At 43.7% G+C, this 12,965-nt stretch overlaps 1 protein-coding gene across 8 annotated transcripts in view; it reads right to left on the reverse strand.

Annotated features, from left to right (window-relative positions):
• Nucleotides 1–12,965, reverse strand: part of LOC139648006 (solute carrier family 12 member 9) — a 46,698-nt gene that overhangs the window by 16,404 nt on the left and 17,329 nt on the right. For all 8 annotated transcript variants that reach the window (XM_071524033.1, XM_071524032.1, XM_071524035.1 and 5 more), the window contains exons 7-9: nucleotides 12,211–12,368; nucleotides 9,318–9,400; nucleotides 3,268–3,392 (exon numbers count right to left, since the gene is read on the reverse strand). In XM_071524033.1, the coding sequence (XP_071380134.1) occupies nucleotides 3,268–3,392; nucleotides 9,318–9,400; nucleotides 12,211–12,368 (366 nt within the window). The remainder of the gene's footprint in view (nucleotides 1–3,267; nucleotides 3,393–9,317; nucleotides 9,401–12,210; nucleotides 12,369–12,965) is intronic.

Here is a 12,965-nt window from a genome sequence, read left to right on the forward strand (position 1 = left end):
GAACACAACCAAAAAAAAACATAAACCAATAAAACACACAAACAACTGGTGTTCAAATTTGCCCGGTGACAGAGCGACAACAAACTAACGGAATTAAGAGCTCTGGGGAAGAGGAAGGGGCCCGAAGCAACCCGCCGGCCGGCCAGCCGACAATCCGCCTTATCAGCTCCGGGGCCCCCGGTCCCTCGGCCAACGGGGAGAAGGGAGATCGACATAGGAAAGTTTTCTGGCTAACTTTGTGTCCTGTACCCTTTGCCAGCGGTCAAACACCGATAACGAGGCGCGAGCAGAGTGGAAGCACACCAGTACTGTACATGGGAGACGCTCACAGTACTGGAAAAAACACTAAGTCATTTATAGTCTCGTATGCAGTCTCCAAACCTTGTTTTTCTTAAAAAACTGAAACATTCAGCCAATGGGGTGAGATCATTCCACCTCCAATGCACTTCACTTATTTCACAAGTTTTCTACACATATTAGGGATTGGACAATATAGCGGAATTCAATATATTGCGATACAAAAATTTGACGATACGTATCGTGGGGCAGAAAAATGAATCAATTTTCCAAGCATTTTCCATCCAAGCTCTCCATCCAAATTATATTATTTGCACTTTGTAATGACATTTTTAATTTGTTTTCTACATTCTAGCAAGCCAATGCCATCGCTACAAAGATCTGTGGCTCGGAAATAAACAGAATTCTGCACAGTCAGACTTTGTTGTCATTGAACTTTTATTTATTACATTGTATCGTGGTTGTATTAAATCTTGAACCCCATATTGCATATTGAATCGTATCATAAGATAAGCATGTTGTCCCATCCCTAACACATATGTATTGATATCTTAGAAGACTGGTATTAGAAAAATGACTATTGATTTGAGAAATATTCTTGCAACAAGTTTATCTGCATAAGGAAAAACCCCACTGCTTGAGAATAGGATGCACAGGTGTTCTTGTTTTTAAGTTTGGGCCAATCGTCTAGGCTGCTCCTCTCTTTTCCATTATTCCTGCTGGTGTCTGCTGTGATTGTTTTCCTCCCTTCAGAAGAAACCCCATTTGCTGCCATTCATTCTTGTACAGTATGAAAAACAATTTCCACAGAGCGAGATAATCCATCACAGTAAACAGCCTTAATTTGGTTTGGGCAAAGTTTCTGTTTTGTTGTTTCATTGTGTCAGAGTTGAGTGTTTTCATATCAGTGCATTTTCATATCAGTTTGTCACCTTACAAACTTACAAACTGTCACATCCATGTCATTATTTAGGGCGTCTTTGTTAGCTGGGACAGCAGGTAATTTCAAGCAAGGTTTGACGCTGTAAAGTTTGCATTTTAAAAACGATGAAAAACAAGTAAAGTTAAAAATTCGTATTACATACGGCATGCATTGCAAAGTGATTTGGGGAAATGTAAACTACACAGACGGCAGTAAATGGGCTATAACTATCAATGACACCACAATGAGCAAGTCACAATTTAAAAGTACTATAGCCAATCAAAGACGAGTCTGTGTTATGACAGCAGAGGACCAAAACAAGGAAAAATACCTCCCAAAAATACAATACAATACTGCAAAAGCGCAATATTTCAAAGGTGACAAAAATATAATAAGGAAAAAATATATATGAGTGTGAGAGAGGGCGAAAAAAGAGAGAAAAAAGAACAAAAAAGAGAAAAATAGTCTTTAACACAATTTCTGCACTTAATGCCCAAACCGCTCCAGTGGAGTAGGACAACACTGCAGCTGTGCTGAGCAGCTTCTAGGTACAACTATCAACAAAAAATCACTGACGTTGTCCAACGAAACAGGAGCTTAACAGGTGAGTAAATCCCTATTTACACAGGACCAGTATGACAACAGGACCTCGGGGAATTAAGAATTACCTCGCAACATCTCTGTTGTCCATACAGGTTTGTTGCTTGCTCACTGTTTGTTTGCATCCTGATTTGAGCTACAATCAACTGTCGTGTCCTTGATGTAGGAAGCTGCAAATGATCTCACATGCCTGGCGACTCATATTCAACCGTCACTGCAGAGGAATCCACAACAACGAACGCAACGCCGGAAGCAATCTGTCATAACAATAAAGTGATGAATGGTGTTTAAACAGTTTCTCCCTCCCGTAACAAATCAAAATGCAATGACACATCTAGCAAGGTAAAAATAATCAACGGGGCGTTGTGTGAAACTGCTGTGCAACCTGGAATATGTTTTTTTTTCCTCAGCCCAGAAAGTAGCAGTTATCTTGTTCAAAATGTGCTGCAGAGCCGGTCTAAGAGTTTAATCAAGGGAGCTATGTCTTTGCAAAAAAAACAAAAGTGTGAAATTTACCTTTAGGAATGATAAACAGTGCAGATTTGGACGGAATTAGAATCTGTGACAACATCACTGCTTGACACACATCAATAAAATGGAGAATTATTTATACTACATGCCATTTTGTGGGTGAGAGCCTTGCAGAATCATGTATACATTTTTAGTATGGGCAGTTCCAGTGGGAATTGAACCCCTAACTGTGGCAGTGGTAATGCCTTGCTCTACCCACACTCAAATTACTAGAAGTCCTCAGGTGGTGCTACTGTGGTGTGAATATGAACATTTATAAATCAGAATCATTGCAAGTGGCCTAGGAATACAAACAGCACACTCCAACACGCACACAGACAAACATCGTAAATAAAGATCTCTAAGCATCTCTATGCACTGTTACTTCAGCATCGAGTCCAGCCTGTGCCCCCACAAAAATAAACACGCACACACACACACACACACATACACACACACTTTTATTGACGGTCCCTCTCCGATATGGGGCTATAACCAGTGGCCAGTTTTATGTCTTTTAATTAGCACAGTGTCGCCACGGCAGCAACCAGCTGGCAAACACACACACACACACACACTTCACAACACACACACACACACACTTCACATCATCCAACCAGTCGTAGAGATAGAAAAGAGAGAAAGAAAACATTGAGTGAGGAAGAGGGAAAAACAGAAAGGCAGATCCCAAGAGTCTCACTTTCAACTACACTATAGGCCTTCATGATGGAAGAGTTGATGACTCACTGAGTGTGTGTGTGTGTGTGCGTGTGTACTTGTAAGTATGTGTGTCTGAATGGGACGTTTTCCAAAACCAAAATTCCAGAGTGTGCCTCTCTGTGTGTAAATGTTAGTCTGCATGTCCAACTGTGCCATGTCCCTCGTGTGTGTGTGTGTGTGTGTGTGTGTGTGTGTGTGTGTGTGTGTGCGCGCGTTACCTGAAATTAGGTGCGGAGGCCCACTCCAGGGCGAGGCAGGCCAAGTCCACAGCGGCGTAGACCAACAGGAAGAATATAGTCACAATACTGGCGATGGTGTTGAGCTTCCCCGAAAACAACACCAGCTAGGAAGAGAAAAGAGAGGGGCAAAAACAGACAGAGAGTGGGAGAGGGAGAGAGACAGAGAGAGAGAGAGAGGCTTAAGATCCAGAGCAACAGATCATCTCAAAGTTGCAGACAACGGGGCATTTTCAGTTAAACGTATTATCCTTTATCCAGGAAAAGCTGACCAAGAGGCGGGTGACCTTTAGCGGCATCATCCTGCCTCGCACTCGTCCAGCCGCACACCTCGGCTGCGTCTCCATGCAGCGGGCTAACCCGGCTATTAGCCATACTCCAGCTCAGGTCTTATCGAGGTTAAGCCGTTTACATGAACCTTTGGTACCCAGAGGCTGAGTCTCCCTGCTGCTCTGAATAAACCAATTAACAGAATACTGTCGCGTTCATGTGCACGTCGGATGTGCTTATCTCTGAGTTGTGAAGTCGGACACCCGATTTGCATGTTCATGCGCCTTTGGGTGGGGAATACAAACGAAACATGACCTCGGTTGCAATTTTTTTTTTAAATTAGCTACACCATATCGATCCTCTGTTTTGGGTTTATTTGGCCTGGCAGTCTTGCATTCCAAATTTACTTTATTTTCCAGAGAAAATATAATAAAGATGCTCTACTAAGAAAGTTCAGTAGCCGGTGTGCAGGAGCTTTTTCTCTCTTTATTTGCGGAGACAATATCCAAAATATCTTCATACAAGCATCTGGAGTCATTTTGAAAAACTGGCTCGGCAGCTGTTAAGCCTGCAAAATATGTTGTTTTTTTGTTTAGCAACTCTTGTTCGAAAAAATATGGCTGCAACAGAACATATGGAGAAAAGTGTCAAATGCGTTGGTGTTACAAATATGACAAAAATAAGAAGGTTATGGTTTCATGTGATACTGTACCTCCGATAGAATGCAGCGTACGCTCTGTGAATGATCTTGTAACGAATGAGGCGATGAGCTATATTTTTGATGCCGCAATTAAGATCGGGCCAAATAGTGTGCAAATTAGGATGTAAACCTAATGCCCTTAGCTGTCAGTCCCATACAGCTGTAACAGCAGGCAGTTTCTATATGGAGTCTGGTCTGCAGGCTTAATGCAAGTGCTGCATTATGTCTGATTGGTGAAGCTGACTTCATATGCCAAAAATGTTACTGATGTGGCAGGAACAAGCTACAGCAGAACGTTCGAGAATATGGAAGTAGAGCAGATGAGACACGTCTGCAAAAAGTCCTATAATTTATAGTTAGTCTCTGGTGCATGGGTTCATAGACAATGAGAAACCAATAAGAACTCGCACACTGATAAAAAAAAAAAAAAAAAAAGCTAAAAGCTAAAAGAGGCCAACAAAAAAATTATTTTCTTACATGAGATCAAAAAGTGCTGCCCAATGTCCCATAATCACCATAATAATGATTCGCTAATGCATTAATTAACAAATAAAGCTTAATAATAAAGCTAATAAAGCTTTCCTTAAAGCATTAAGGAATTTTAGCAGTTTCAAGAAAATCTGTTTTTCCTCATTAATATGCAAATTTATGCAGCAAGGTGCTCCAACATAAAATCAGATCATCTACTCTGTAGCAGGAACCTGTGGTCTAAGTATGACGTTTCTATTGTTCTGGAGTTATTGTGTTCACAAGAATGAGTCAACACAGACAGGCAAATAGACAGACAGGTGGAAACGTTTCTTCCCTTTTCATCAGTGCTCTCATTGGTCAACAAGCACACAGACAATATCTAGGTCTTTATATTAACAATGGTAAAACCGCAGCCTTTTACTGTCGGCCACTGAGGAACTCCACTGGAGCATATTTGCCTTCCTTCGCTTGAGGGCATATCATTGGTATTTATGGGAGGGGGGGGTGGTGGGGGGGGGATAGCAACTCTGTGATCACCAACTTTGTGACCATGAGGCAGAGGTAAACTGAAGGGGAGCGAGAGGAGAGGAAGTAATGATGGAGGATTGAGATTAATGACGCCACATTATTGACAGGCAGTCAGAGAGAGAGAGAAAATGACAGAGACGAACCAAGGGAGCAATGAGAGAAGGGAAGAGAGAAAAAGAGGGAGGAATGGAACGAGGGCATGAGAGAGAGAGAGAGAGAGAGAGAAAGAAGAGGAGAGGGAGAGAAAGACAGCGAGAGCGCGGGTGAGAGAGAAAGAGAGAGAGAGAGAGAGAGAGAGAAAGTGGGTGAGAGAGCATCTCTGACCTCTGGCAGTCAAAGTCAGTGGGTGTCTCTCCAGCGCTCCCCTGGGAGCCGGCTCTACAAGAGCATTAATTAGCCATTAACTCAGACACAGGCCAGCATGGACAACTGCTGTCACACTGAGCAGAGTGTGTGTGTGTGTGTGTGTGTGTGTGTGTGTGTACGCACTAACCCTCCCCTGGGTATGTTTTTGTGTGGGGATGTGAGCGGGGAGAGCGGCTGTGTGTGCTGGGAAGCGGTGTGCATAAATTGCCATAAATTTGACTGGAATAAGTGGGCTCACATAGACACTTTTATTGAATAAAAAAGAATCGAGTGGAAGCGGTTGAGTAATGCTCTGGACTACAAAGCCGGGGCGAGTCCCAGAAATGCCTCGAGGTTTAAGGTAACAGTCAGATAGTGCTTGCTTAAGTGTGTGAGTGTGTGTGTGTGTGTGTGTGTGTGTGTGTGTGTGTGTGTGTGTGTGTGTATACAGATGCGAGACGAGTGTTGTAATGAGTCAAATAGTGAGTTTAATTGAGAGGTCATGGAGAAAATGTGCCCACAGGAGTTTCAGCACATGATTGGCACGTGTTTCTCAGTGTGTACCAGTCAATAAAATCGACCGGCAGATGTACGGCAGGAGTGTCCCCTTTCCCCGTCGCATCAATTTGTCCCGGGCCGCGGCTCACTTCCCCCCCCCCCCCACCTATCCGGCGCCGTCTCCTCCATCCCTCTTTTTCTTTTCAGCCTTTTCCCTTCTTTTGTCTCTCCCTATTCTTTCAGCACGCCCCTGTTCCCTCTAGCCTCGGCTCGTGCCCTCCTCCTCCTCCTCCTCCTCCTCCTCCTCCTCCCTTTTCGATCCTCTGCCGTGCGAGATTGTCGGACCGCGGGGCGAGATTACAATCAGACTTTTTTGTCATCAGTGAATCATTCAAATGGCGGAGAGGGAGGAAGAGGCGCGGAGAGAGAGAGCGAGAGAGAGAGAGAGAGAGAGAGCGAGAGAGAGAGAGGACGAGAGAGTCAATGATCTCTGATGGTGGCGGCGGCGGCGGCGCAGCTAACGATTTCCCTCTAATTACTCCTCCTACTCCCGGAGAGTAGCGACGGATGAAGGGAAGAGGAAGAGAAGAGAGAGAGAGAGAGAGAGAGAGAGGGAGAGAAAGCGCAGCGGAGAACGACAAGCCGTTTAGCCTTTAACGCTCACCTCTGATAATGATGGGATAGTCAGACGCACTCGCTCTTAAGAACCTCCTCCTCCTCCTCCTCCTCCTCCTCCTCCTCTATGTCTTTCTCTCTATCCTTGCCCAACCTCCTGTCTGCCAATATTTTCTGCTCGGTCTAAATTGACTTCTTTCCTCCACTTAGAAGACACAATAGAACAGAAACAAAAAACACACTAAAGGCAGATTTATGCTTTCATCGATCGGAGTGGGAAATGACAGTTTGTTCTTCTGCTGGTTTTTTGGACTATGGATCGGTCTCCGTCCGTTGGCTCAATCGTTTTTTCTTCGTTCGTCACACACCACTGATCCGATTTTGACGAAACTTGGGGAAACGGTGCACCTCGCCGCCGAGTTCCAACCTTTACAAAATTACATTGATTGGCTAATGGGGGAAGGCACTAAGTTTACGGTCAAAACATGGTGACATTTGGTACTGATTGGCCCAGAGGGGGGGCCTGCATCATTTGTGGAGAACAACTTGTTTACTGTTGACTTGGGGTGCATTCACAAGTGATTCACTACAGGAGTTCCCAAACTTTTTCATGTCAAAGACCCCCCAAATAGATACAAATTTGATACGTTTTTGTCCTTTTTTTCTGGGGCTTTTTTTTTGGGGCTTTTATGTCTTTATTTTGATAGATGACAGTAGAGATAGACGGGAAAGATTAGGAGAAAGAGAGGGGGATGACATGAGACAAAGGTTTCACACTGTATTCAAACCCTACCATTTTGTCCTAAGTTTATAAAATGCCTGTGAAATTAAAAAGTGTGTGGGGCGGGGGGGGGGGCACCCGATGCACCCAATGCACCCGATAATTAGGAGTAGCCTTGCATTTCACCCTGTTCCCATTTCTTAACTGAGTTGTCAAATATTGAAGCAGGAGTGCGGCTGCTGTCCCCTCCATGGGCCATAGGGGGATTCTTTCCACTGAGCGAGAAAGATGGAGCGGTTTTTTGATCAGAAAACAACCACAGACATAGCCTGAAGCAGTAGAAAGTGTCAACCCCACACAAACCACTGCATCAACAAAAAATAACACAAACTATATGGTAAAAAACTGTGGAAGATGGACCGGTTGGGGACAGAAAGGGCTGCTGCCAGTCTCCAGCAGTGGGAAACAAGTGTTGGATGTGTGGAATGTTATGATTTAAAATCTTAGTGATAGGCCTAGAAATTGAGTGTTTATTGGCCAATATGCAATGCAAATATATATTTTTATACTTTCCCTACTTTAGCAACCATTGGTCTACAAGTTGTGCGACTTGCAGAATCACGTTTTTTCAATTCACTGGGAAGTAGACAAAAGTTCAAGAAAGGTTTGCCTAGATGTGAATGGGAGGTGCAAAGGGCCCTTGTGTTCGTCAGGAGGAAGGAAAACAAAAGATTATTTCAAACTGCCCAAATTTGAACTAGTTTCCTCCCCAAATGAATCGGTTCTCTTTGAAGCAAGAATTCTCCTGAGTTCGACTACACAGCACTTTCTGATCTTCCCGCCTGAGGAACGTTTCCATGACAAGACTTCACAATCCACACAACGGGAGCTGAGGCTGATTTTCTAATCAAAAGGGATGACCACTATGTCCCACCACTGTGTGTAGGCTGATTTCTATAGAGTACATGCCCAGGGTTTTAGCTCCTGTCACTGGAAACACACTGCAAGTCCTTTAATATCATATTGAGTCTTTGGAAAATTTTCTTAAAACTTAAAATCAGCCGATGGGGTGAGATGATTTCACTTCCTTTGCAAATCAACTTCATTGAAGAATTTTCAGTGTCATTTTCTTGATTCTAGTGGAGTGATCTGGCTTAGTCTGCCTTGCTTCAGGATACTGGCACTTATTTCTAGAACAGGCCGAAAAAAAAGTGAAACTGCAATTGGAATTATCTCACCTCACTGGCAAAATGTTTCACCTCTTTGAAGAAAAAATAAGATTTTAAGACTGAATATGCGACTAAATGATTTGGTAAGATAGACATTTTTTGCAGTATCAGAGTGTTAAATCATGTTGAGTTTTAGACAAGTTTTTCTTCTTCCCTGCATATCTGCATATTGTCCTTCGTTGCTCCCTACTGCTCAGCTGGAATTTATTGCTGATCTATGGATTTCACCAAGATCAAAAAAACGTAGTCTGAGGCCAGCCAAGGCTTGTAGTCTCTATCTGTATTCCTGACCCTTCAAACTCCAAATTCTTAGACCCATCGATCTTACAATGCTGAATCGGTGAATGCGTGTACAACTATTTCCATGCTGTCCTTTCAGCTCAATGGTGGCAGCTGTTGAATGTTGGCACACTTCAGGAAAACGGGGGCCAGGAATTTGGACAAAATTATTATTATTCTTTTTAGTATCTCAGCCTTTTTTTTGTGGCTTTATGCCCTAACGGGCTGGTTTGCAGGTTCCTATTTGCCTTTTGATGGTGTTTTGAGCTATGCTTTTGAGCCAACAAACCCAAAGCAATGACTAGTGTCTTAGTCTACACAAAGTATCACAGGTCTTAATTCACAATCGTTCCTCCCTTCGTCTGTCTCCCCTCACCTGTACAAGGAACCAGGAGATGAGCACCGAGACCCAGGGGTTACCGCTGTGGGACGTCCTCTTAGCCGGAGACAACACCTTACCTAGAGGGATGTAAAGAAAGAGAGAGAGCGAGAATGAATATTGGCCTATTATTAAAAATCAGCCAGTCAATGTGGTCCACCTCTGATATGATGAATATGATGCAGTTTGATTGATCACATACACTGGTTGTCTATAGGAAGCCCTTAATATGCATTTATTCTAATGAAGCATTTTCATCGGATTCCACACAAGTTTTCCACCCTTTTCCACCCTGCCAAGAACAATATTTTGGTGAAAACACTGAATCCTTCCAATTTTCTTTCATTTTTTGGAATGAAAATAGCTTACATTTTAAGAACTTGAATACTGAACCATAAATATTATCTATCGGCAGCTTCAATCCAAAAGTATCAGTACAACCTTCACAAAGACAAAGAAAAGAGAGACCCGACGACAGAGACTTGAAAGCAATGTTGAACTTGAACATTTCTAGCCTATTTACAATTATTGGTAAACATACTATTTTCTTTATTTCGTTTCCTCCAATTGGTTTTCGGTGTTACACTTGTTCAAACTAAAAGGTTTAATGAACACGATTCAAAAGCGATTCACTTAAACACAATTAAACAGCATGACTAGTTTGTTTATATACTGTCAGAATCTTCTTTGTTCGCATTCGTTTATTGTGCTGGAAGTGTGATTTTCAGACCTGTCTCGCCATACACTGGCAGTACACAACCCGAGGCACTACCAAAGTTCAACATCACTTTAAAAACGACATGACAAGACAATCAGAAGAGGAGCGAATCGGCGACAGAGAGGAGAGGACGGCAGCCGAGGGAGGGGAGAAGGGAGGAGAGAGAGGTGGAGGGGAATTCAAGTTTAAGACTAAATTCCGCAGCTGATAAATGAATGGAATTAAATCAGGGAGACGCTCGAGTCGAATCAGCGCGGCTGGGAGGAGGAGAAGACCGAGCGAGGAGAGGACGGGACAAGGCAGGACAGAGGTGAAGGAGTGAGGGATTAGCAAGTGTAGAAAGAGGTAAGAAATGGAAGATGAGTGGGATGTTGGGACGAACTCTGTGTGTGCGCGTGTGTGTGTGTTTGAGAAATTGCCGCATCCATCACTCAGTTTACATAGGACACTCTGGCAAGGTTAAGCAGCGAGCAGCATGCATGAATGACAACAAGAACAACACACACACACACACACACACACTAGTCATACTAACCATTTCATATTCCTTACCAGAACATTACAAATTTACGGTTCCACAGTCATCGACTTCTAATTGAATAGATTAATCGAATTTACGTTAACCCTTTGGCTGCCAGTTAACAGAGAGAGCTGCACTACTGTCACCGCGAGTCATCTGCCTCTGCTCCGTCTGACCACTCTGCAGAGGAACCCGCACTAATACAGCCATTCATCTCCCCTGACACACACACATACACACACACACACACACACGGCTACGCTCACAGACACAGGCCAAATCAATTTGCAATAGACTTAACAAAGGAGCAGAGGAAGGGATAAGGAAGTTGCTCACAGTCATTAATAATGACAAAGCACCAGGCGGCATGGATTCACACGGAGAGGCAGGGCGGGATGGAGAACACACACCAGTCGGGTATGAGCTCATGCTGCATTCATGTCATATAGGAGCGGCTGTTGGGACGACTTGACTTGGTTAAAAGAGACAACTTGGAAGTGCTGGTGATCAGCTTTTTCACACCAAACCACTTCAAACCAAACTTCAAAACAATCCAGCAAGTAGTTGTGTCTTGCCATGGCATTTTTAAGACTTGAGCTCAACGACTTGCATGGTGAAAATCATTCATTCTATTGGTTTTATTTGAAATGAATATGTCATTTCCTACACATGTCCTTGTTGGTGACGTTCAGAATTCAGAGAAGTCTGAGAAATTAGGCTGTTTCACCAAACCCTAAGTCCCCAAGTAGTGTTCACCACCTGAAAAGCTGAGATGAACAGTATTTTCTACTAGGAAGCCTGTATCTGTTTTTCCCCTGTCTGTTCCCCTGACGCGAACGCAGCATCATTCCACTGATAGACACTCGGCAAATGCTTATATGCCTGGTTCAACAAAAACTGCTGAGTAATGACAACAAATTATAAAGACCTCGTTATTTAGGACAGTCGCTTAGCAAGGCTAGCAGTGCCGCTGGTGTGTAAGCGGTATTTTGCAGCCGATATTCAGCGGTTACAGCCGAGAACGCCTGTGTCATCGTTTCTACGCCCTGCGAACAATGTCCATCTCGACAAGCCATTTAGGCTCATATTCGGTGTTGAAATCTTATTCTTCTGAAAAACTGCCAATGAGTGTGAGATAACTCCACTTGTTTCCACTGCATTTTCACTTCAGGGACTTTCTATGTACATCTTGAAATAAAGCAGAATAAGGCAGATCACTTGATTCAAACTTCGGCTTTTCCTCGACTTGGTGCGTATCTGCGCGCTTCAACAATATACTGACATTGGTAGATAGTGTTATCATTTATACTGTACATGCCTATGCTATATAACCGTTTCCCCGAGCAGCGGGCCTTGCTGCTTAAAAAAGGGGTACGAAACACTAAATTAGCCTTTTTTTCGGCTGGAAATTGATGTTGGAGGCAGCTTTATAATAAAAGGCATCCATCCTAGTCACAACCTCAACACTGCACTGCATATGCGCCGGTTGCTACAATTTCTGTGGAAATCACGGCTTACTGCTCCTTCTCGCGGGTGAACCCGACAGTGATGGATTCTGTGGGTCTGGTGTGCTTTGAAGACTTGAAGCATCATCAACGCCGGGGGGGGGAGAACGGTGTGCTATGACAAATCATAAGAGCCGCGTTACCCACCGAACAGGTCGTCCCGGGCCAGGGCGTAGAGGATGCGCGAGGCTCCGATCAGGTTGCTCATGGCGGCGGACAGGGTGGAGGAGTAAACCCCGATGGTGACGAAGGGGTTCCAGACGTTGATGTCCCTCAGGAAGCTGTAATCCCTCTGAAGCAGGGTGCTGTAAGGGGTTTGGAGAGAGAACAGAATACAGGAGAGTACTTAGTATCGACCATAAGCGGAAGTTTGCCTTTGGCCTTGCTGTAGGGGGACATTTTTGCTTTTATTTTGTAGCTTACAGTAGCGAGAGACAGAAAGGACGGGGGGAAAGATGGGAGGACGCAGGAGAACAGCAAGTTCCAGTAGATATTTAAAACAATCTGCAAATTTCTGGTGTGGATTTCAACTTCCAAGACCTGCTAGAACTATTGGCTGGCGACAATCATTCCCTTTTGAAGTAAGCGAGTGAGAGAGGTAGAGAGAAAACGAGACAATGGCAGAGAAAGAGAACGAAGGAACGACGAGCACTACAAATAACATTTCACAAATCCAGCAAAGATTTCACATGCAACGACAAGAAAAGGGAGCTACCCATCACCATGGCAGCCAAAACCAAATGTTATCATTTTATTATACCTATATCACAAGATCTAATTTGTTCTGAGGGCAAAACGCGGCAACATCCAATGGAAAAAGTGAAAAAGTGCAAGATCGAAGGGGAAGTGATTACTCTCCTAATGATGAGATCCAGAAATATGAGACTTACCCTAGTGTGTGT

The sequence above is a fragment of the Centroberyx affinis genome, unplaced genomic scaffold (genome assembly GCF_046629955.1).
Source record: "Centroberyx affinis isolate AG114_WGS23_722 - 3 ecotype Tasmania unplaced genomic scaffold, CSIRO-AGI_Caff_v1 ptg001135l_1, whole genome shotgun sequence".
In the NCBI taxonomy this organism is placed as follows: Eukaryota; Metazoa; Chordata; class Actinopteri; order Beryciformes; family Berycidae; genus Centroberyx; species Centroberyx affinis.